General features: G+C 51.4%; 2 protein-coding genes across 5 annotated transcripts in view; one reads left to right on the top strand and one right to left on the bottom strand.

Moving 5' to 3' along the window:
* LOC119845963 (macrophage mannose receptor 1-like) overlaps positions 1–4,830 on the bottom strand; it is a 29,378-nt gene extending 24,548 nt beyond the window's left edge. For all 3 annotated transcript variants that reach the window (XM_043506806.1, XM_043506805.1, XM_038378981.2), the window contains exons 1-5: positions 4,670–4,830; positions 4,227–4,331; positions 3,722–3,826; positions 2,646–2,708; positions 1,407–1,808 (exon numbers count right to left, since the gene is read on the bottom strand). In XM_043506806.1, the coding sequence (XP_043362741.1) occupies positions 1,407–1,808; positions 2,646–2,708; positions 3,722–3,826; positions 4,227–4,331; positions 4,670–4,757 (763 nt within the window). In that variant the 5' untranslated portion in view covers positions 4,758–4,830. The remainder of the gene's footprint in view (positions 1–1,406; positions 1,809–2,645; positions 2,709–3,721; positions 3,827–4,226; positions 4,332–4,669) is intronic.
* A 15,480-nt stretch (positions 4,831–20,310) lies between these two features.
* MCOLN1 (mucolipin TRP cation channel 1) overlaps positions 20,311–23,767 on the top strand; it is a 38,804-nt gene continuing 35,347 nt past the window's right edge. Inside the window, exons 1-2 of one of the 2 annotated variants that reach the window (XM_043506807.1) lie at positions 20,311–20,429; positions 22,843–23,060. In XM_043506807.1, the coding sequence (XP_043362742.1) occupies positions 20,405–20,429; positions 22,843–23,060 (243 nt within the window). In that variant the 5' untranslated portion in view covers positions 20,311–20,404. The remainder of the gene's footprint in view (positions 20,430–22,842; positions 23,061–23,767) is intronic. The other variant, XM_038378661.2, reaches the window with a different exon arrangement.

A 23,767-nucleotide genomic window follows, 5' to 3' on the forward strand; every position in this document is an offset into this window, starting at 1 on the left:
GCTCACCAGCAGGTCTCTGCTTCTCTTGGCACCTAAGACCAGAGCAAAGACCCTGCAAAGCCTTAATGTGGAGGTGCAGCCTAAAGAGACTAGAGGTCCGAGCATGCATGGCTCTCTGCCCCCTTCCTCTTGGGTTAAGATGGAGCTGCACAAGCTGGTACAGTCACAGAAGGCTGCAGCACCCCCAGCTCAGTGTTTCATGCCAACCAGATGCAGCCCCCGGACCTAAGGTAAGTCACTGGCATGGCCTTCAGTAGCTCTGGGGCCGGTTAGCCCTGTGCCAATATCCAGGGGAGACACCCATGCTCTGGATACAGACCCCCACCTCCAAACACCACCCAGTGCTGCCCGAGGGAGTTAACCCCAATGGGCTGAGCCACAGAAAGAAGCTGGATAGTTGGCAAATTCACCACAGGGGCCAGTGGCAGGGCCAACGTGAGCAGAGATCCTGTAGGCTGCTCAGCCAACATGCAGCCAAATGATTAATCGCAGCAGAGGGCTGGGAATTAGAGGGTAAGCAGCATGTGGGACTGGATGGGGAAGGGGTTTGGGCTACCCCCATGGCTGCCCCCTGTGCTGCGTTTCACCCAAGTGGGGGGCTTGTTGGTTGGTGGCTCAGCTAGCACAACCCACAGTCAGGATGGCAACGGGCACCAGGACGGAGCCCTGTGAGGGTGAACCAATTAAGGGCAATGTGGAAGGGTTGGCTTCAGCCAGTGAGCTCCATGGAAAGGCTCCCATGGACTTCAGCAAAGTCAGACCAGGCCTTACATGGCCTTAGATTTCAGAGTCATCTCCACACTGAGATGCTGCAGGGGCAGCTCACCCCGTCTCAGAGACAACATCTCAGGCTCTCTGCAGACTCAGGCAGACATCTGTAACATCTGGATCACATTTACAATGGAGCATAGCTCTGTAGGGAGGATCCACAGCCCCAACTATTGGACATGAAGGCACTGCCCATGGGACAGGAGCTCCTGAGACAAGGCAACCATTAACGGAGACCGGACAGTTCTAGTCCTCATTTTAAGCAAAAGGAATCCCAGAACTCCATGGGGTGGGATGATCCCAGATGGGACTCCTGGGTTCTATTCCCAGCTTTGGGATGGGAGTGGGGGTCTGGTGGTTAGAATGCGGGTGGGGCAGGTTCATAGCTGCTGGAACTAGGGATGCTGGGGGTACGGCCGCACCCCCTGGGTTGAAGTGGTGTCCATTATATACAGGGCTTATAGTTTGGGTCAATGGCAGTCAGCACTCCCACTATACAAAATGATCTAGCACCACTGGGCAGGTTTCATCAGGTGCATGGGCAGCGCCATCATGGCTTGGAGCTAGGGCAGGGAGGGACACTGGCTGGCGTGTTTGAGGTGAAGGCCACAGGGCCAGGTGGGTCCTGTGGAACTCACCATGACAGGAGCAGGAGCAGAGGTCCTCATGGCTCCCATAGATGACCCAACGGCTCCAGGGCCCATCCCCTGAGTACAGCATCACCACGTGATTCTGGTTGTTGCCATAGTTGAAGTACAGGTTCTCCCTGGCGAGGGCCAGCAGCCCGTTTTCCCTGCACTCCCAGTGCTGCAGCTCTCTGTGGGCCTTGCAGGGCTCCAGGCGCACAGCCACCCGGCTGAGCCGCTTTGGCACAGCTATGCACTGCTGGTGGGCCACGCTCAGCAGCTGGCCCTGAGACAGCCACTGGAAGTGCTGGCTGAGGGCGCCAGGGGTGCAGGGCGTGGCTGTCAGGGAGCCACCAGCTGTCACATCCACGCACAGCTGGTGTGACTCACTGTAGATCAGGAAGGAACCGGAGGCTGGAGAGCATGGGTAGAAAGAGGGGGTAAGTGCTGGGGGAGGGGCAACACAAGCAATGGGACCCTTGCCGCGAGGACAGAGCCCAGCCCCAAACCAACTCTCGAATTGCTGAAAACTGGATACCCCTGCCCCGCCTCTTCCCCCCAGGCCTTATCTCCTGCTCTGCCTCCTCTCTCCCTCCAGTTGCTTGCCCTCTTCCCACCCAGGACTTACCTGCTGCCTGCAGAGCAGAGATGGGAGGAGCTGCCGCGAAGCCTGCCCAATCTGGGCACAGCAGTTGGGCTCTGGCTCAGAGAAAATCAGTCCCTGGAGTGAGGGGCCAGGGCAATTGTGCAACAGCGGGCCAGGGGGGTGCTGGTCCCCAAAGCGAGGGGCTGGGGGCAATTAGAGCACAGAAGGGTGGAGAGGGGGTGTCGGTCTCTGGAGAGAGGGGTTGAAGCGGAAGAAATAGGGACACAGTGGGATGGACGGTCCCCAGAGCCACAGGCTGGAGCCGAGGATCTTGGAGCCAGCTCTCTCTGTCAGCAGCTGAGGAGCTGCTGCTCTTCCTGCCCTCTCAGCAGGGAGGCTGATTGCGGTTACTCTGGTAAGCAGACTTTTAGTGTCTGGTCAGCAGTACTGACCAGAAAGTGACAGGTCCCCTTTTTGACAGGACACTTGGCAACCCTACCCAGCAAAAGGAGTGAGGGGAGGGAGGAAGGGCCAGTCCACCTGACTCCGGAGCCCCAAGGTTTCAGGAAGGGTTGGGAGGCAGGAGCCACTGGGAGTGCAGCGGGTGGAGCAAGCAGGGCACAGACGTGGCCAAAGGTCTGGAATTTGCCACCACGGAAACTCACCCACATCCCGGAGCAACTGGTTCTCCACTTGCATTCTCTCAAGGGCCCTGGCCATCTCCATGTCTGCAGGAGATGGGAAACATCACCAGTGGTATTGACCATGTCACAGCAGCTGAGTTGAGAAACACTGGGGAGACAGGAGCCACCAGGCACCAGACCATCTTACCTCTGCCCTTGCCCTGGGCACATGGCCCAACACTCTTTGCAGTGCCAATAGCCACTATCTACTGGGAGCAGGCTGGACCTTTTGACTGTCCTTAGCTCATCCCCAGGGGCAGGGCCAGCTCATCCATAGCAGTCCCCCCCTCCCGAGCCTGTGACACAGCCCCTCCTGGCTGGCTGTAACACTCACCCTTCAGCAACCAGGAAAGCTCCCTCTAGCCCCATCCTGGAGGGGTGAGGGGTCTAGTCAGATGAGACACAGGCCATTCTCAGCCTGGCCAGCCTTGGGGCCCATCCTGGTGGGAAGCAGCACCATCCCCAGCAGGGGGAGGGGGAAGATGGTACTTTCATTGTATTCCAGGAGTGCCTCGGAGCCCATCATAGCCCAGGACCCCACTGTGCTGGGCACCAGGCATTATTTATTAGGTGTATTATGGTGTCCCAGACTCTAGCCCAGGACCCCATGATGTTAGGCACTGTCCAAACACAGAGCAGACAGATGGTTCCTGTTGCATAGAATTCACAATCTGTATAAGACAAGGTCAAGAGATGGGAACAGACAGACACAGATGAGGAGGTACAAGGAAATAGTGAGACGATATTGGTCAGCCCAACGGGCAGTGGGCTCAGCGCATCAGCGGCCTGATGGTTGTCATGCTTTTTGTAGGCATTTTGGCAGAGGAGCGTTCTGCAGAGGGATGCAAAGGAGGATAATGCAGTGGCTTTGTGGGTGTTTATGGGTAGGTCCTCCCAGGCGTGGGCGACAGCAAAGGAGAAAACATGGAGGGCCTTGTTTGCCAGTGTCCCAAGTGGGTGATAGAAGCTGCGTCCTGAGCAATCAGGAGCAGAGATGACTCTGGACAGTGGATGGGAGATGTCCATTCAAATGCGGGTGAAGGGAGGGAGGTACTTACATCGGACAACACCAAGTGTGAGGAGCAGCAGGTTCAGCAGCACAGAGACTCCCAGGACAGTCGCGCATGCCAAAATCCACCTCTGGCCCCGTCTCCACTCCCACTCTAGGGAGATGGGAAATCAGCATGGAAACAGCACATTACCCTGATAGCCAGAGCATCCATTGGAGGGCACAGCCCTCTCCAGTAATGAATCCCCCACTCCTGGGAGCACAATCTTCACTCTATGGATGGGAAACTGAGGCACAAAGTGGTAAACAGATGGATCACATGGCAAGCCAGTGGCATAAGTAGGAACCCAGGAATCCTGACTCCCAGCTCCCCTGTCCCCATTTCTAGCCTCTCTAACCACTAGACCCCACTTCCCTCCCAGTGCTGGGGATGGAACCCCAGTAGTCTCGACTCCCAATCCCACCCCCACCCACTAGATCACACTCTTCTCCCAGAGTCAGGAGCAGAACCCAGCACATCCGACTCTCCTGCCAGCCAGTCCCAAATTCATTACCTGGAGCCTGAGCCTCCTGCTGCTCCATCTGCCTCCTCCTTGCTCCAACAGCTGGGTCGACAGCCTCATATTGGCTCTCCTCTTCGGTGTACACATCGCTGACAGCTAGAGAGGGAAGTACAGGGTGACAGCTCCCCCAACGGCTCAGTCAGCACCCACAGCCCCCGCCCGTGGCTCTGTGAGTGTCCCTGGCACCGCAGTGAGGCCAGCACAGACTGCAAGGGGACAGAGCCCCCTACTGAACCTCACCCTCTTCCTGCAGCACAGCACCCTCTAGCACTGCACAGGGGCCAGCACTGCTTGTGAAGGGAAAGCACCCCCTTTTGAGTGCTGTCCCACTCCCTGCAGCACCTTAGATGTTCCTGTGAGGGCTCCTTGCAGATACTGGCCAGGCCCAGTGCTCCTTAGTCAGAGACATGTGGAGAGTGCCGGCTCCTCCATACCTGCCTTCTCCCTTTGCTCAGAACCCCATGGCTCCTCTTGTCCTGGTTCAATGATGTCGACGTTGCTGTAGGTTGCCTTGCAGGCCATGGGGCCAGACTGTGCAGCTAGGAGTCCCGCGCGGTCACAGCCCTGCCAATTGACTGGGCTGCTCACATGTGTTTGCCAGCTGATAAGGCCCCCAGGAGGAAGGGAGAAAAGCAACAGGGAACCTAAAGAGGCAGTCCCTTGATCTGAATGCTGCAGAGCTCAGGCACTCCTCCCAGCTGGGGCTGGAGGGCCAGTATGTACAGCCCCCGCCTGCCCCCAGATTCATAGAGGCCAAGGCCAGAGGGACCACTGTATAACAGTGGCCAAGAACGGCCCCAAAATAATCCAGAGAGCAGAGCTTTTAGAAAAACATCCACACCTGCTTTAAAACTTGTCAATGATGGAGAATCTACCCTCACTCTTGGTAAATTGTTCTGATGGTTAATTACGCTCACTGCCAAAAATGTACCCCTTATTTCCAGTCTGAATTTGTGTAGCTTCAACTTCCAGCCATTGTATGGTGTTATGCCTTTCTTTGTTAGATTGAAGAGCCCATTATTAAATATGTGTTCCTCAAGTAGGTACTTATAGACTGCAATCAAGTCACCCCTTAACCTTCTGTTTTTTCAGGTAAATAGATTGAGTTCTTTGAGTCTATAAGGCAGGTTTTCTAATTCTTTAATCATTCTTGTGGCTCTTCTCTGACCCTCTCCAATATATAAATATCCTTCCTGAATTGGGAACACCAGAACTGGACACAGCACTCTAGCAGCAGTCACACCAGTGCCAGATACAGAGGTAAAATAACCTCTCTACTCCTACTTAAGATTCCCCTGTGTATGCATTAGCCCTTTTGGCCACAGCATCACATTGGGAGCACATGCTCAGCTGATTATCTACCACAACCCACAAATATTTTTCAAAGTCACTACTTCCCACAGTAGAGTCCCCCATCCTGTGAGTATGGCTGACATTCTTTGTTCCTACATGCATTCATATTCTTCATAGACATGTTGTTATGATATGATTATGGCATAACTATGATATATTTATACAAGATAGGTCATGTGAGATATCATTGAATAAGTTATGATTTACTAAATATGATTATCCTATTCATATGCATGTATAATTTTTGTGTCTGAAGTTAGGAATATTGTCTATGCATCTATACAGCTGGCTGTATTTCAGAGAATCCTTATTGAGGTTACAGGGACAAACCATCCTGATGTGTAGAAAGAATAGTAAATATGGCAGGTGACCAGCTTGGCTTAACAGTGAAATCCTTGCTGGTCTTAAACACAAAAAAGAAGTTTACAAGAAGTGGAAGTTTGGACAAATGACCAGAGAGGAGTATAAAAATATTGCTCAGGCATGCAGGAGTGATATCAGGAAAGCCAAATCACACCTGGAGTTGCAGCTAGCAAGAGATGTTAAGAGTATCAAGAAGAGTTTCTTCAGGTATGTTAGCAACAAGAAGAAAGTCAAGGAAAGTGTGGGCCCCTTACTGAATGAGGGAGGCTACCTAGTGTCAGAGGATGTGGAAAAAGCTAATGTACTCAATGCTTTTTTTGCCTCTGTCTTCACGAACAAGGTCAGCTCCCAGACTACTGCACTGGGCAGGACAGCATGGGGAGGAGGTGACCAGCCCTCTGTGGAGAAAGAAGTTGTTCAGGACTATTTAGAAAAGCTGGACGAGCACAAGTCCATGGGGCTGGATGCGCTGCATCCGAGAGTGCTAAAGGAGTTGGCGGATATGATTGCAGAGTCATTGGCCATTATCTTTGAAAACTCATGGCGATCGGGGGAGGTCCCGGACAACTGGAAAAAGGCTAATGTAGTGCCCATCTTTAAAAAAGGGAAGAAGGAGGATCCAGGGAACTACAGGCCAGTCAGGCCAGTCAGCCTCACCTCAGTCCCTGGAAAAATCATGGAGCAGGTCCTCAAGGAATCAATTCTGAAGCACTTAGAGGAGAGGAAAGTGATCAGGAACAGTCAGCATGGATTCACCAAGGGCAAGTCATGCCTGACTAATCTAATTGCCTTCTAATACGAGATAACTGGCTCTGTGGATGAGGGGAAAGCAGTGGACATGTTATTCCTTGACTTTAGCAAAGCTTTTGACACAGTATCCCACAGTATTTCTGCCAGCAAGTTAAAGAAGTATGGGCTGTATTAATGGACTATAAGGTGGATAGAAAGCTGGCTAGATTGTCGGGATCAATGGGTAGTGATCAATGGATCCATATCTAGCTGGCAGCCAGTATCAAGCGGAGTGCCCCAATAGTCGGTCCTGGGGCCAGTTTTGTTCAATATCTTCATTAATGGTGCGGATTGCACCCTCAGCAAGTTTGCAGATGACACTAAACTGGGAGGAGAGGTAGATACGCTGGAGGGTAGGGATAGGATACAGAGGGACCTAGACAAATGAGAGGATTGGGCCAAAAGAAATCTGATGAGCTTCAACAAGGACAAGTGCAGAGTCCTGCACTTAGGATGGAAGAATCCCATGCACCGCTACAGACTAGGGACCAAATGGCTAGGCAGCAGTTCTTCAGAAAAGGACCTAGGGGTTACAATGGACGAGAAGCTGGATATGAGTTAACAGTGTGCCGTTGTTGCCAAGAAGGCCAATGGCATTTTGGGATGTATAAATAGGGGCATTGCCAGCAGATCGAGGGCCGTGATCCTTCCCCTCTATTTGACATTGGTGAGGCCTCATCTGGAGTACTGTGTCCAGTTTTGGGCCCCTCACTACAAGAAGGATGTGAAAAAATTGGAAAGCATCCAGCAGAGGGATGATTAGGGAACTGGAACACATGACTTATGAGGAGAGGCTGAGGGAACTGGGATTGTTTAGTCTGTGGAAGAGAAGAACGAGGGGGGATTTGACAGCTGCTTTCAACTACATGAAAGGGGGTTCCAAAGAGGATGGATCTAGACTGTTCTCAGTGGTAGCAGATGATAGAACAAGGAGTTGGTCTCAAGTTGCAGTGGGGAAGGTTTAGGTTGGATATTAGGAAAAACTTGTTCACTAGGAGGGTGGTGAAACACTGGAATGCATTACCTAGGGAGGTGGTGGAAACTCCATCCTTAGAGGTTTTTAAGGCCCAGTTTGACAAAGCCCTGGCTGAGATGATTTAGTTGGGTATTGGTCCTGCTTTGAGCAGGGGGTTGGACTAGATGACCTCCTGAGGTCCCTTCCAACCCTGATATTCTATGATTTTATGATCTATTACAAATGTGTTTGCATCTGGGGAACACCCAGTAGGCAGAATGTAATCTGTCTAGATGGCTGGCTGAGAAGAGCCATTAGGGAGAACAATAGGTCTTAGAAGATGCTTATCGCCCATCGGGGAGCCTTCCTGAGGATGCTAAAAACAGCCTTCGAGTCATGGCTGCTATGGCCCTACAGAGACATGTGACCAAGTCACCTGGTACTGGACTCCATCATAGAATACTAGTGTTTTTTCACTGACCAGGTGTGGGAAGCAAACTGGGAGACGAAAGGTTCCCACCATATACTAATGCTATTTAAGGCAGGGGAGTGACATTATCATGGTTTGTTCTTCACTGACTCCCCACCCAAGAAAGAAGACTGCTGAAAACACCTGAGAAACAAAAAACTGAACATGAGAAGAAGGTGTGAACCCAGGCAAGAGAGTTTTCTAGCCTGTGAAAGGAATACCTGGATTTTAAGCTGCAAGTGTAGCTTGCCCTTAAGAATCTCTGCAAACTGCCTAAAACAACATTTAGGGTGAGAATTTGCTACTTATGTTTAATTTCCTTAGTATATTAAGCTTAGATTGCATTTTGTTTTATTTGCTAGGTAATCTGCTTTGATCTGTGGTCTATCCATTATAATCACTTAAAATCTATCTTTTGTAGTTAATAAACTTGTTTTTGTTGTGTCTAAAGCCAGTTTGTGGAAATTTTAACTGGGGAGCAGAGAGCTGTTGCGTATCTTCCTCCACATTGAGGAAGAGGGCGAATTTAATGAGCTCACACTGTACAGTTCCCTGTGCAGTACAAGATGGTATAATGTTGGGTTTACACTCCAAAGGGGGGTGCCATTCCTATTCGCCTAGAAAGAACCTAGAATTCACGCCTTCTCCATGGGAACAGAGGGATGATCCCCCAGCAAGCATGGCCAGTCCCCACACTCTATGGCAGAAGTGGACAAACTATGGCCTGCAGGCCACATCCAGTCTGCAGGACCATCCTGCCCGGCCCCTGAGCTCCTGGCCAGGGAGGCTAGCCCCCGGCCCCTGGCCTGCTGTCCCCACTCCCCTGCAGACTCACTGCCACGCGCACAGCGCAGCTTGCACCCGCCCACCTCCCAGGCTTTCCAATAAGCCAGTCCTGCCACTCTGAGTGGCATGGTAAGGGGGTGGGGAGGTTAGATAAGGGGCAGGGAGTCCCCGAGGGCAGACAGGGGACGGGGAGCAGTTGGATGGGGCGGAGGTTCGGGGGGGCAGTCAGGGGATGGGAAGCAGGGGGCGGTTGGATATGGGGTGAGGTCCCGGGTGGCGGTTATGGGTGGGGGGTCCTGGGAGGGGATGGTCAGGGGACAAGGAGCAGGGGGGGTTGGATGGGTTGGGGGTTCTGGGGGGGTCAGGGGATGGGAACCCGGGGGACTTTGATAAGCATGGGAGTACCGGGGGCCTGTCAGGGGGCAGGGGTGTGGATAGCGATCGGGGCAGTCAGGGGATAGGAAGCAGTGGGGGTTGGATAGAGGGTCGGGTCCCAGGGGGTCGGTTAGGGGCGGAGGGTCCCGGGAGGGGGCGGTCAGGGGTCAAGGAGCAGGGGGGGTTGGATGGGTTGGGGACTCTGAGGGGGGGCAGTCAGGGGGCGGGAGGTCAGGCTGTTTGGGGAGGCACAGCCTTCCCTACCCGGTCCTCCATACAGTTTCGCATCCTGATGTGGCCCTTGGGCTAAAAAGTCTGTCCACCCCTGCTCTATGGAGATGGGGGTGCCTGGGGATCTATTTCCTGCTCTCCGCCAGCTAGGAGGGTGGTGGCTGGGATCTACCTTCCATGCCCCAGTCTGAACTAGTTCATATTGCAGGAAGTCCAGAGGCAGCACCAGAGATAAACAGGGAACAAGAGGAAGGAGCCCAGGGGTGGTCTGGTGTAGCAGAGAGCCTGGAAAACCCCTACATGCTTTGGAGTGAGAGGAAAATTTGAAAGCATCTGGGGGTGCCAGGTGCAGAGGGCAAGTCAGGATGGCAGAGTGCATGGGAGCCAGGATGGAACATAGGTAGTGAGTGGAGCACCGGGCACTGTAGGGAAGCACATACCTCACAGGTGAGCCCCCAGGCCACAGGGAGCATGTGGGACACAAATGGCAGTTGGAGTGTTCAGGGCAAGAAGAGCACCCAGGGAGGCAGGATGGGTGTTCAAGACAGGCCAGGCATCAGAGGAGTGGCATGCGTGCAGAGGACCTGGCTTTCAATCACAAGTGCCCAGCCTTGCCTCTGCAGTGAGCTGCCACCGTCTCCTGTACAGAGGGGTATGGACCATAAGCTGCTAAGTCATTGCAACCAGAGTAAACTGTGTTGCTGGGCCGGGGCACACAGCCCCGCGTGAGACACCATGCTGGTCCATCCATGCGCCATGCGGGCGTGGAGATCGGAGAGCCACTTACCCAGGAGGACAACAGCCAGGGGCAATCCCAGACAGGGCTGCTCCCGGTCCGGGCTAGGATTGTCACCTGGCCAGGTTTCTCAGGATCATTCCCTTTTTTAAGGTAGCTGTCCCAGAAAACGTGCCAGGGTGCTCAGTATGCAAGGCCAGCTGGCCAGCGTTGTGAGCTCAGAACCATCCCTGATATCCTGGCATTTGTACCTCAGAGCTGGCAACGCTAATGGGGCAGCGCAGGGCAAGGCACAAAGCAGTGAGGGTGGTGGAGCCGGTAACACCAAGGCTGGGGAGGGGCATGTGCCTACGTGTGGTTTTGTTTCTGGGCCTGCACAGGAAGGCCCCACAAACTATCGCTGGCCTGTCGCTTCACACAGCTGGGCCAGGAGCCCCAGTGTCACCACAGCTCTATCAGGCCAGGGCAGCGGAAACAGCTGTGCCCAGCTCATGTCCTGCCCCTTATCTCAGCCTCAGACCCTTGCTGTACTCCCGCCGAGGAGCGCCCCAGGCACAGCCCTGGGTATCAGATGCCTGAGCCGTTGGGCCTTGGGGAAAGGGTGGAGAGCCGCCCTCAGGCGCACACACCTGTCTGACAAGGACTCTTAACAACTCCCCTCCCACCCTGTATCAGGGGCCTGAGTCTCACTTGGATTAAGGCCTTTCACGCTGCTCTGGCATTGTGGGCAGAACCAGGCCATGGGGGGCCTCCACAGCCAAGGCAGAGCTGGCAATAAGGGCTGTGTCCATCCTGCTCCAGGGGTGCTGGGCCCCACAGCTGGGATGGGAGTGGCGCTAAGGGCTCTGCCCACCCTGCTCCCGGGGAGCTGGGCCCCACGGCTGGGATGGGTCTGGCGCTAAGGGCTCTGCCTGCCCTGCTCCCAGGGGGCTGGGTTTTTTGATCCATTTTTCTGGAAAAAGAAAGGCCTGAATGTTTTTTAACTTATAGAATACAGAGCCTCGCCTGGCTGATAGGTGGGTCAGCCCTATAAGCAGCAGAGCACTAGATCAGGAGTTCATAGTCCACAGGGGGCAGGCACTGAATCTTCAAAGATAATTCTTCTTCTAACTGTTTGTCAGGCCTTGTAGTTCAATAGGTTTCGCCAAGGTCAGAGAGCAGAGTGTTATGCAACCTAATGAAACCTCCCAGCCAGCTCTGCAGCTCTGGTTTCACATTTTGGTGTTTGTGGCATAATCCTGCTCATTCAGGGGCCCTGCTGGGCAAGGGAAGACATCTCACTCTGTGATGTGAAAAGAAACAAGATAATATAATCGCAATATAACCCTTTGTTTTCCCATTTTAAAGAAGCATAAACCCTGTTCCTTTTCCTTCAGAGCTGCTCCTGGCACACACTGGAGCTATGAGGCATGTACGGAACAAGATTCAACAACCTTCAAATCCCTTGAATGATCTCAGTCATATTTACTGAGAAGTTGCACTGTCCTCAAAGCCATCGCAGCCCAGGCTGGGACCCCTTCTCCCTACTACTCCATTCCCGGCGTCGTCCCAGTCCAGATTTGGATCCCCCCCATCATCACCATCCCTGCCCTCTACACCATTCCTGGAGCCGCTCCAGCCCAGGTGATGATTCCCTCTTTCCCCTCCCCCACATCGTCCCTGGAGCCGTCCCAGCCTGGGCTAGGATCTCTCCCCTTTATGTTGTGTGTGGAGTATTGAAAACTGAAGCTGTCATTCTGCAGAGAACCAGCCTAGAGCCAGGTGGGGTGAGTGGTGCCTGTCTGCTTTAGGGAGCAGCCTGCTTTCTCTCTTTGGTTTTCGGTCTTATTTTTCTGAATTCTAAGAAATAAAGTTGTGTTATGTTCCAACCTCCAGCAAGAGGGTTTTGTTTTGATCTAACATCTCTCTGTGTTTTTATGCCATGAACATACCAGAGAACATTGGTGATGAAGGTGGGAGGAAGAGAGAGAGTAAAGATAAACTGGCTGCATATGGAAATATGGACAGTTTCCAATTTAATGAAAAAGAGGAAGGTTTTGCGGCCGGTACTCAAAGAGACCTGAGCAGTATTTCTGTGCCAGGCTATAGCACATAGTGATAAACAAAGGCCTGGTTTCCCAACACTGGAGGGGAAAACCTGATTTATAGTGCTCAAAGACTTACACTTTCCACAAGAACCTGGTGACCTGGAATATAAAGACACAGCAGAGATGGCAAAGCAATATTATGTGCCTACCACCAATTTTTTATTGGAACAATACCCTAGTGTAACCTAAGAAACCAAAGAGAAGAACACATTTCAGAATGTTAAACAAGTCTGAAAACCTGTCTGCCCCTTGTCAGTTTGGTAATTTTCTGACAGAGGCTCTTGGAGATTAATTTAGTTTTGGAGTAAAACACCCTGAATTAAAGCTATTGAATGGTGTGTTTAACAAGGTAGTACCACTTGAGGGAGCTGTGGAGATTGCTGTTTGAATACAAAAAGAAATGTACCAAAATTTGTAAATAAACTGGCCCCATGTGGTGCCAGGCCCATTAGCGCTGGAACAGGAGAGCCCAGGGGCCATAGCCTTCCCACTTTTCGCCAAGGCATACCCTGCCCCCTTTCCCTCCTCTTCCCTCCGAGACCCCACCCGCTGGCCAGGCCAGCAGCTAGTGGAGCCCAGATCAGGAGTCAGGGCAGTTGTGGGAGCCACACGGATCCTCCACCTGCCTGCAGGTGATGAGATAACTGGCTCTGTGGATATGGGGAAAGCAGGGGACGTGATATATCTGGACTTTAGCAAATCTTTTGATACGATCTCCCACAGTATTCTTGCCAGCAAGTTAAAAAAGTATGGATTGGATGAATGGACTATAAGGTGGATAGAAAGCTGGCTAGATTGTCAGGCTCAATGGGTATTGATCAACAGCTCGATGCCTAGTTGGCAGCCGGTATCAAGCAGAATACCTCAGGGGTTGGTCCTGGGGCTGGTTTTGTTCAACATCTTTATTAATGATCTGGATGATGGGATGGATTGCACCCTCAGCAAGTTTGCAGATAACACTAAGCTGTCGGGAGAGGTAGATACTCTGGAGGGTAAGGATAGGGTCCAGAATGACCAAGACAAATTGGAGGATTGGGCCAAAAGAAATCTCTTGAGGTTCAACAAGGACAAGTGCAGAGTCCTGCACTGAGGACGGAAGAATCCCATCCACCGCTACAGGCTGGGGACCGACTGGCTAAGCAGCAGTCCTGCAGAAAAGGACCTGGGGATTACAGTGGATGAGAAGCTGGATATGAGTCAGCAGTGTGCCCTTGTTGCCAAGAAGGCTAATGACATATTGGACTGGAGCATTGCCAGCAGATCGAGGGAAGTGATTATTACCCTCTATTCAGCACTGGTGAGGCCACATCTGGACTATTGCATCTAGTTTTGAGGCCCCCCACTACAGAAAGGATGTGGACAAACTGGAGAGAGTCCAGCGGAGGGCAACAAAAATGATCAGGAGGCTGGGGCACATGACTTAAGAGTAGAGGCTAAGGAAACTGGGCTATGGTTAGTCTGCAGAAGAGAAGAGTGAGGGGGGATTTGATAACAGACTTCAACTACCTGAAGGGGGTTCCAAAGAGGATGGAGCTCGGCTGTTCTCAGTGGTGGCACATGACAGAACAAGGAGCAATGGTCTCAAGTTGCAGTGAGGGAGGTCTAGGCTGGATATTAGGAAACACTATTTCACTAGGGGGGTAGTGAAGCACTGTAATGGGTTACCTAGGAAGGTGGTGGAATCTCCATCCTTAGAGGTTTTTAAGGCCTGGCTTGACAGAACCCTGGCTGGGATGATTTAGTTGGTGTTGGTCCTGCTTTGAGCAAGGGGTTGGACTAGATGACCTCCTGAGGTTTCTTCCAACCCTAATATTCTATGATTTTATGAAGTCATTGAATCTAGTCCCCTGCATTCAATGCAGGACTAAGTATTATCTAGCCCATCCCTGACAGGTGTTTGTCCAACCTGCTCTTAAAAATCTCCAATGATGGAGATTCTACAACCTCCCTAGGCAATTTATTCCAGTGCTTAACTACTCTGACAGTTAGGAAGTTTCTCCTAATGTCCAACCTAAATTGCCCTTGCTGCAATTTAAGCCCATTGATTCTTGTCCTATCCTCAGAGGTTAGGAAGAACAATTTTTCTCCCTCTTCCTTGTAACAACCTTTTATATAATTGAAAACTGTTATCATGTCCCCTCTCAGTCTTCTCTTCTCCAGACTAAACAAACCTAGTTTTTTCAATCTTCCCTCATAGGTCATATTTTCTAGACCTTTAATCATTTTTGTTGCTCTTCTCTGGACTTTCTCCAATTTGTCCACATCTTTCCTGAAATGTAGCACCCAGAGCTGGACACAATACTCCAGTTGAAGCCTAATCAGTGCGGAGTAGAGCGGAAGAATTATTTCACGTGTCTTGCTTACAACACTCCTGCTAATACAGCCCAGAATGATGTTTGCTTTTTTTGCAACAGTTTTACACTGTTGATTTATATTTAGCTTGTGATCCACTATGACCCCCAGATCCCTATGAATTGCACAAACTGGGTTTTAGAAAACAAAATAAGCTTATTAACTACAAAGGATAGATTTTAAGTAATTATAAGGGATAGCAAACAGATCAAAGTAGATTACTGAGCAAATAAAACAAACATGCAAATTAAGCTCAATACACTAAAGAAACTGGCTACAAGTAGTAATTTCTCACCCTAAATGTTGTTTTAAGCAGGTTGCAGAGATTCTAGAAGACAAACTTCTTTTGCTTGCAGCTTAGAATTCCAGATATTCCTTTCACAGGCCAGACACTGGGTCCAGTTCTTCCCCGGTTCAGTCTTAGGTGTTTTTAACAGTTCAATTGGAGCCTGCTGTACGGGCTATCTGGCCAGAGCCAGTGCAGCATGTGGAAAGAACACACACGCAGCTGAACATCTGACAACATTGGTGACCCCAACCACTGATCTGGTAAGTAAGCAAGCTGCCCTCTGTAGAAACTGTGATCTAACATGGCAGAAAGCTACGTGCTAGGGAACGCCCCTTAATCCGTCCCTGAAAATCCCTACAGAGTTTGATAAGGTATGGACATGCTGGGTTGCCAGCAAAGGAGGGCCATATGAATTTTAAAAATATAGTGGGGAAGAAACTTGGAATGGAATCAATGTTGTCATATGTTCAGCTGCATGTGTGTATTCTTTCTGCATGCTGCACTGGCTCTGGCCAGATAACCTGTACTGCAGGCTCCAACTGACGTGCCCAATGACCCCAAGAATTGGTTTAGTAGTGAAGGCACCCGGCCAAGTTTATTGCCAACAAAGCATGGTCCTAGCTCTCTGGATCAATGTCTACAGTTACACTAGCACATATATGCCTGTGACAATGGACGCAGCTCAGTGAGTGGCGGGACTTTCCACTGCTCCCTAGGCTGGGCAAAGGGTTAAGGCGAGGTATTCCAACATTTATAGACTGAGACAAAACAATCTGGGATAAACAGCTGTTGCTTCCGGGAGCCGCCTGAAGTAAGCACCGCCCAAAGCCTGCACCCCTCACCCCTTCCCGCACCCGACACCCCTGCCACAGCCCAGTAAAAATGAGCAAGTGAATGAGGGTGGGGGACAGCGAGCGACTGAGGTGGGGGGATGGAGTGAGCAGGGGGTAGGGCCTCAAAGAAGGGGTGGGGCAGGGGTGGGGCCTAGGGGTGGGGCAAGGATGTTCAGTTTTCTGCAATAAGAAAGTTGGTAACCCTAAATTGCGGACTCCCAGAATTGGAAACAGAATTCCAGTAGCAGTTGCACCAGTGCCAGATACAAAGGTAAAAAATAACATCGCTGCTCGAGATTCCCATAATTATTCATCCAAGGATCTATCCTCCATGAACTTATCTAGTTCTTTTTTGAACCAAATTATACTTTTGACCTTCACAACATTCTCTGGCAACAAGTTCCGCAGGTTGACTGTGCATTGTATGCAGTAGGACTTCCTTTTGTTTGTTTTAAACCTGCTGCCTAAGAGTTTTTGAGAGATGGCTAAACAGCTGAACATAAGCTCCCAGTGTGACTATGACGGGGTGTACTAGGCCTCTGTGGCCCCCTGCACGAGGCCTCACTGTTCTGCTGCACCTCATCCCAGGAACAGTTCTCAAAGAGGAGAAGAGCAGTGAGTATTAGATCTCCAGGCTTGCTTACAGAGATGTCCCTGGAGCAGCCATTTTGGGAACCACTGAGGTCTCTTTCTCCAGCAGCTGGGGACCAGCAACAGACAATCAAGGCCCAGCAGGCTGAAACTGCTAGTGAGGCCATAGGAGATGCTCCATAGACTACAGCCAAAGGAACCAGGCTAGATCAGGGCCCATTGCTGGCCACAGTCAGTGGCAGATGTCCAGAAGGAACGCTCATGATTCAATTTCAGAGAGGGATTTAACCCAGAAGGGCCATCAATAACTATTAGAAAAGATGATCTGGGATGCAAGCCCATGCTCTGGATGTTCCTAGTCCCTTTAACTGCCAGAAGCTGGGAGTGGAAACAGGGGAAGGATCACTTGATAATTCCCCTGTTCAGTTCATTCTCTCTGAAGCACCTGGCATTGGCCACTGTTGGAAGACAGGAGCTAGATTGGCCAAATATTCATGGGCTAGATGGACCATTGGTCTGATCCAGTCTGGCTGTTCTTACATATATATATATATATATATATATATATATATATATATAAAAACCTGGTGCTTTTAAAGCTGAAAATAACTATGAGCCAAATCAGCTGGGAGGAAGAATTTAATCAGAAAAATGTGAATGATACTGGGAATTGTTTAAGATAAGATGCCCATAAGCCACAATCCCTCAGTTGAGGAAGAAGGCAGTATTAGAATAATAGAATCATAGAATATTAGGGTTGGAAGAGACCTCAGGAGGTCATCTAGTCCAACCCCCTGCTCAAAGCAGACCAACCCCAACTAAATCATCCCTGCCAGGGCTTTGTCAAGCCAGGCCTTAAAAACCTCTAAGGATGGAGATTTCACCACCTCCCTAGGTAACCTATTCCAGTGGTTAAAAACAACCTGACCTGATTTAGAGGGGAAGTGAAGGCAGGTATAAAAAAATTATAACGAATGGAAGAAAAGGGAAAGTTTTTAGTAACAAACTTAAATCAGAAACTAAAAAACTGTAGCAAATTGATAATAGAATCAAAGGGATACAAAAAGCCCCCTCCCACACTCTGAACCCCTTGGCCCCAGCCTGGAGCCTTCTCCTGCACCCCAAACCCTTAATCCCTGGCCCCAACCCAGAGCCCACACCCCCAGCCCAGAGCCTTTATTTCCTTCGACATCCCAACCCCCTGCCTCAGCTTGGAGCCCCCTCCCACACTCCCAAACCTTGACCCTCTTCCCCACCCCAGCCCGGAGTCCTCTCCTGCACTCCAAATCCCTCATCCCTGGTGTGACCCGGTGTGTCTGGGTCAGCCCTCATTGGAAATGCCAAGGTCAGGGCAGGCTGCAAAAGGAATCACAGAATCATTGAATATCAGGGTTGAAAGGGACCTCAGGAGGTCATCTAGTCCAACCCCCTGCTCAAAGCAGGACCAATACCCAACTAAATCATCCCTCTGTAGGGCCATAGCAGCCATGACTCAGAGGCTGTTTGTAGCATACTCAGAAAGGCGCCCCGATGGGAGATAAGCATCTTCTAAGACCTACTGTTCTCCCTAATGGCTCTTCTCAGCCAGCCATCTAGACAGATTGAATTCTGCCTACTGGGTGTTCCCCAGATGCAAACACATTTGTAATAGATCATAAAATCATAGAATATCAGGGTTGGAAGGGACCTCAGGAGGTCATCTAGTCCAACCCCCTGCTCAAAGCAGGACCAATACCCAACTAAATCATCTCAGCCAGGGCTTTGTCAAACTGGGCCTTAAAAAAACCTCTAAGGATGGAGTTTCCACCATCTCCCAAGGTAACGCATTCCAGTGCTTCACCACCCTCCTAGTGAACAAGTTTTTCCTAATATCCAACCTAAACCTTCCCCACTGCAACTTGAGACCAACTCCTTGTTCTGTCATCTGCTACCACTGAGAACAGTCTAGATCCATCCTCTTTGGAACCCTCTTTCAGGTAGTTGAAAGCAGCTATCAAATCCCCCCTCATTCTTCTCTTCCACAGATTAAACAATCCCAGTTCCCTCAGCCTCTCCTCATAAATCATGTGTTCCAGTCCCCTAATCATCCCCTCCGCTGGATGCTTTCCAATTTTTTCACATCCTTCTTGTAGTGAGGGGCCCAAAACTGGACACAGTACTCCAGATGAGGCCTCACCAATGTCAAATAGAGGGGAAGGATCACGGCCCTCGATCTGCTGGCAATACCCCTACTTATACATCCCAAAATGCCATTGGCCTTCTTGGCAACAAGGGCACACTGTTGACTCATATCCAGCTTCTCGTCCACTGTACCCCCTAGGTCCTTTTCTGCAGAACTGCTGCCGAGCCATTCGGTCCCTAGTCTGTAGCGGTGCATGGGATTCTTCCGTCCTAAGTGCAGGACTCTGCACTTGTCCTTGTTGAACCTCATCAGATTTCTTTTGGTCCAATCCTCTCATTTGTCTAGGTCCCTCTGTATCCTATCCCTACCCTCCAGCGTATCTACCTCTCCTCCCAGTTTAGTGTCATCTGCAAACTTGCTGAGGGTGCAGTCCATACCATCCTCCACATCATTAATGAAGATATTGAACAAAACGGGCCAAGGACTGACCCTTGGGGCACTCCACTTGATATCAGCTGCCAACTAGAGATGGAACCATTGATCACTACCCGTTGAGCCCGACAATCTAGCCAGCTTTCTATCCACCTTATAGTCCATTCATCCAGCCCATACTTCTTTAACTTGCTGGCAAGAATACTGTGGGAGACCGTGTCAAAAGCTTTGCTAAATCAAGGAACATGTCCACTGCTTTCCCCTCGTCCACAGAGCCAGTTATCTCGTATTAGAAGGCAATTAGATTAGTCAGGCATGACTTGCCCTTGGTGAATCCATGCTGACAGTTCCTGATCACTTTCCTCTCCTCTAAGTGCTTCAGAATTGATTCCTTGAGGACCTGCTCCATGATTTTTCCAGGGACTGAGGTGAGGCTGACTGGCCTGTAGTTCCCTGGATCCTCCTTCTTCCCTTTTTTAAAGATGGGCACTACATTAGCCTTTTTCCAGTTGTCCGGGACTTCCCCCAATCACCATGAGTTTTCAAAGATAATGGCCAATGGCTCTGCAATCACATCCGCCAACTCCTTTAGCACTCTCGGATGCAGCGCATCTGGCCCCATGGACTTGTGCTCGTCCATGTTTTCTAAATAATCCCAAACCATTTCTTTCTCCACAGAGGGCTGGTCACCTCCTCCCCATGCTGTGCTGCCCAGTGCAGTAGTCTGGGAGCTGACCTTGTTCGTGAAGACAGAGGCAAAAAAAGTATTGAGTACATTAGGTTTTTCCACATCCTCTGTCACTAGGTTGCCTGCCTCATTCAGTAATGGACCCACATAATGCTATGTTTCAGAGTAGCAGCCGTGTTAGTCTGCATTTGCAAAAAGAAAAGGAGGACTTGTGGCACTTTAGAGACTAACAAATTTATTTGAGCATAAGCTTTCGAGAGCTACAGGAGTTTCATCAGGAGTTCTGAAGTGAGCTGTAGCTCACGAAAGCTTATGCTCTAATAAATCTGTTAGTCTCTCAGGTGCCACAAGTCCTCCCGTTCTTTCTGGAGCAGGAAGGACATTGTGCGAGGGGGCGGCGTCTACGGCCTGGGTCACACGAGGCCCCCTCAGCCCTGCAGGAGCAGGGTGGGGGGCCGAGTCCATGGCCCTGAGGGTCAGGGGTCAGGGCCCTGGGGGTCACGGGGGGCGGCCCCGTTCCGTGCGTCCCGGGGAGCGGCGTGGATGGGCCCGAGGGCAGGGGGCGGCCCGGCGCGAGCAGCCGCCCCGGCGCGCGGGGCCGCGTGGGGCGGGGCCGGTCACGTGCGCGAGAGGCGGCGCGGGGAGCCGGCACGTGAGGGGGGGCGTGCCCCGCGCGCGCGCGCGCCGCGTCGTTTCCGGCCGGACCGCTGGCCGCGCCATGGCCGCTGCCTGCCCGCCCGCAGGTGAGGCCGCCCGGGGCTCGAGTCTCCCGCCCGCCGCGCGAGAGCCAGCGGCTGCAGCGCCCGCCCCGTTCCTTGGCTCAGCGGCGCGGGAGGGGCTGGCCGCAGCGCGGCTTTGCTGCGCGCTCCCCGGGGAGCGGGCGCCTCCCAGCTCGGCTTCTCCCCCTGCTCGCAGCCCCTTCTCGCCGCTGGGGGAGACGAGGCGCTTCCTAGTTCCCCTCCTTTTCCGGGGCTGCCAGGGGGAGAAGGCGCCGGCCGGGACCGGGCTGGGTTCCCGCTGCGCGGGGGGCTCCTCCCTTCCTGCGTCCCCGGCAGGAGTCCTGCAGCACGGGCCGGCTCGGGGCCTCTCTCGTTTTTCCCAGGGCCGGGCACCGCTGGAATGACTTGGGCCCATTCTCAAAGTTTGCAGAATTTCTTGTCTTCCGTCCTAGTTTGGAGGGTGGGGTAGAGGACTTGTCCCCACCGCTGCTCCGTCTTGCTGCGGGGGGTGCCCTTCTCTTGGTTCGCAGTGTGCTCTGTCTCCCGGCTCCCATGTCAGGTTTATTGTCCGTGGTTCTGGGCACCTGGTAGGCGTCTGCCTTCGCTCTGCATCTTCTACTGCAGCGTGGTGGGTTTACCAAGGGATCTGTAATAGTTCTCCTTAACCTTCCCAGAAGCCTGAGCGTTTTATGTTTTGGTCCGGCTAGTGACTTCTAGCGTGGCTCTAACACTCTTCCTCAGACTCCTGGGGGCCAGGGTGTGTGTCTCACCTGCTCCCTCATTCTCCTGATTGCTGTGGGGAAGGGGGGGGCTTCAACTGCTCTAACCCTTCCCCAACCTCAAGGCTCTTGTGTTCTATTTTACTTTATTTTTTTTTTTTTCTGGTGGTGGAGAAAGGACCCTTTGGATTGCACTTGCTCCAGCGCTTGTGGTGCCAGAACTTTTTCTCAAGCAGCAGGTCTCATAACTTCCTCTGCTCCCCGAGGGTTCTGTATAGTAGAACCGGTCCTCTTCAACATCTTGTTACTCTTGTGATTGCTAGGGAAAGCTCTGAGCTGTGGTGGTGCTGGAGCTGTCTGCCAACATGGCTTCAGCATGGAAAAGTTTCTTCACAACCCTAAGTATTGGATTTTTTTTTTTTTTAAACCAAAGGCTTACAGTCTGTAGAAATGGATGACTTGTCTGTCCCCATTCCTATACCCCACGCCCCTCCTCATACCTCTGAGAGAGCTTCCTGCTTGCCACTAGTGAGTCAAGGCCTGGCAGGAGAATTTCACTAGAAACTAAGGTCAGGACTCTGCCTCCATGACTGGAGGGAGCCTAGTGTATCCTATTGTACGTGCTGGGGTGACACTGCAGTTATGCCCATTTCCCCTGCCAGGACTGATACAGAAAGCTCCTCTGACAAGGGACCATATCACAGAACAAAACACACATGCACTCGGACCTTTAGGGTAACAATGGTCTGATCCTACAGAGTCTCTTACTCCTTGGTTCCAGAGCTTCACTGACTTGGAATGAATTGATGGAGCTCCTCTTCTTGGTGTCTCATGAAATGCTGTGTGGCCTGGTCGAACTATAATGAAGATGTTACCTTGCTTAACCATGAGATCTACCCTAATCCTAATCCTAACAAACAAGAATGGGAGGGATTCATAGAATTCTATGATTCTATGAATCCCTCCCATTCTTGTTTGTTACACTCCTGTCTAAAGCTAGGCTATAGGCTCCTTAGGGCAGGGCCCTGTGTTCTTCAGTGCTCTACAGAGCTACAAACAACTGTCTGGGTGGTGTTTAAATGATCTTGTGTTGCTTCTTCCGAGTCCTATGAAGACATGAAATCATCTGGCCAAACCCTAGGGAGATGGTATCTAGGTCATTGCTGAGGTGAGTGCCAGGCAGTAAATAAACCACCTTCCTGAGGAGAAATCCTTACGGCCTGTTGATCGTCATGTCTGACTCATCAGAGGAGCTAAAGTGGCTGGATCCATGAGGCTCTTGTCAGAGGACACAGCAGATAGATCAAGGGGGAAGAAGTGATTTTGTTGGATGTACAGATGGTGAAGGGTTCAGTCATAAGGATTATTGAGCCTGGGGGTTTAACCTGCTTGAGAAACACCTGTTTCCTCTAAGGCCATGGAAGGGTGGGTGGGTGGGTGTCTTGCCCTCCCCCTCTAACCACTCACTATTCAGATCTTTGTTTAGTGGAGTTAAGTTAGGCTGATGTGACAAACCACTTTGCTGAAGCTTGAGAGAGCGGGGAGGGAGGTAGGCGAAGAGAGCAAGCGGGCTAAACCTGGCCAAGATCTGAAATCTCTCCTAGGGTTTGGTGCAAGTGAGTGGCTCTGGAGCATCTTACATCAGTGAGGTGAGGACCATGGTAACTTATATTTATATTCCTTTCTCTTCCACCTCCCCCCCACTCTCCCCTTCCCAGAGACACAGAGGCTGCTGACCCCTGTGAATAGCTATGGGTCTCAAGACGGGGGGGCCGGGCCAGGCTTGGGCTCCGCCTCCCTTCTGCCTGAGGAGGAAGACTTGCGCAGGCGCCTCAAGTACTTCTTCATGAGCCCGTGTGACAAGTTCCGCGCCAAGGGCCGCAAACCCTTCAAGCTGGTGCTGCAGATCATCAAGATCATCATTGTCACCATCCAGGTGTGTGGGGGGGGCTGGCTGGGGGGCATGGAGATGAAAAGCACTGTACTCTGGGCTGGGGCAACTTGCAGCCCATGTCTTTCTGGTTCCATTGTTCAGGGTAACTCTTGTCTCCTGTGATATATCAGGCAGCGTGGGGTACTGCTTGCTCTTGGGTAGTAATGCTAGGTTGGAGTAGTCAGGCAGGCTCTGTATGCAGACTGAGCCCACTGAAAGGAAAATCAGTACTTTGAAACCACATGGTCTATAGTCAGTCACATGATGGGAACATGAGAAAGTGGCCTGGCTATCTGACTGCTTTCCTTGTTGAAAACTAGCTTGGAACACTAGCCAATGGGCAGCATGTTCAGCAGAGTGGGATCTACGCTGTAAGCGTGTGCTCTGCACAGCCCCTTGATTAGTGCATTGAATGCACAGAGCTCCATCAGTGCGGCATGAAGGCTGCCTCCTTGTGCTCGGTCTTGCAAAAATGGAAGGGGCCAGCTGGCTCAGTTCAGGTTTTGTAAAAACACAAAATCAGTAGAAGTATCTCCTCCTAAAACAGTCGTCCTCCTGTGGCACTTGCAACTTAGCCATGCCATTGCAGCACTGTGCTAGCACGTGAGAGGCTAGAAACACAAATTAAAATGAACCCTGTCAGGAACTCTTGCTCTTCTGCAAAATGTTTTTGATAAACTGATGAGCTGGTCTCTTCATTTTGCAAGTGG

Source organism: Dermochelys coriacea, chromosome 20, assembly GCF_009764565.3.
Source record: "Dermochelys coriacea isolate rDerCor1 chromosome 20, rDerCor1.pri.v4, whole genome shotgun sequence".
NCBI lineage: Eukaryota > Metazoa > Chordata > Testudines > Dermochelyidae > Dermochelys > Dermochelys coriacea.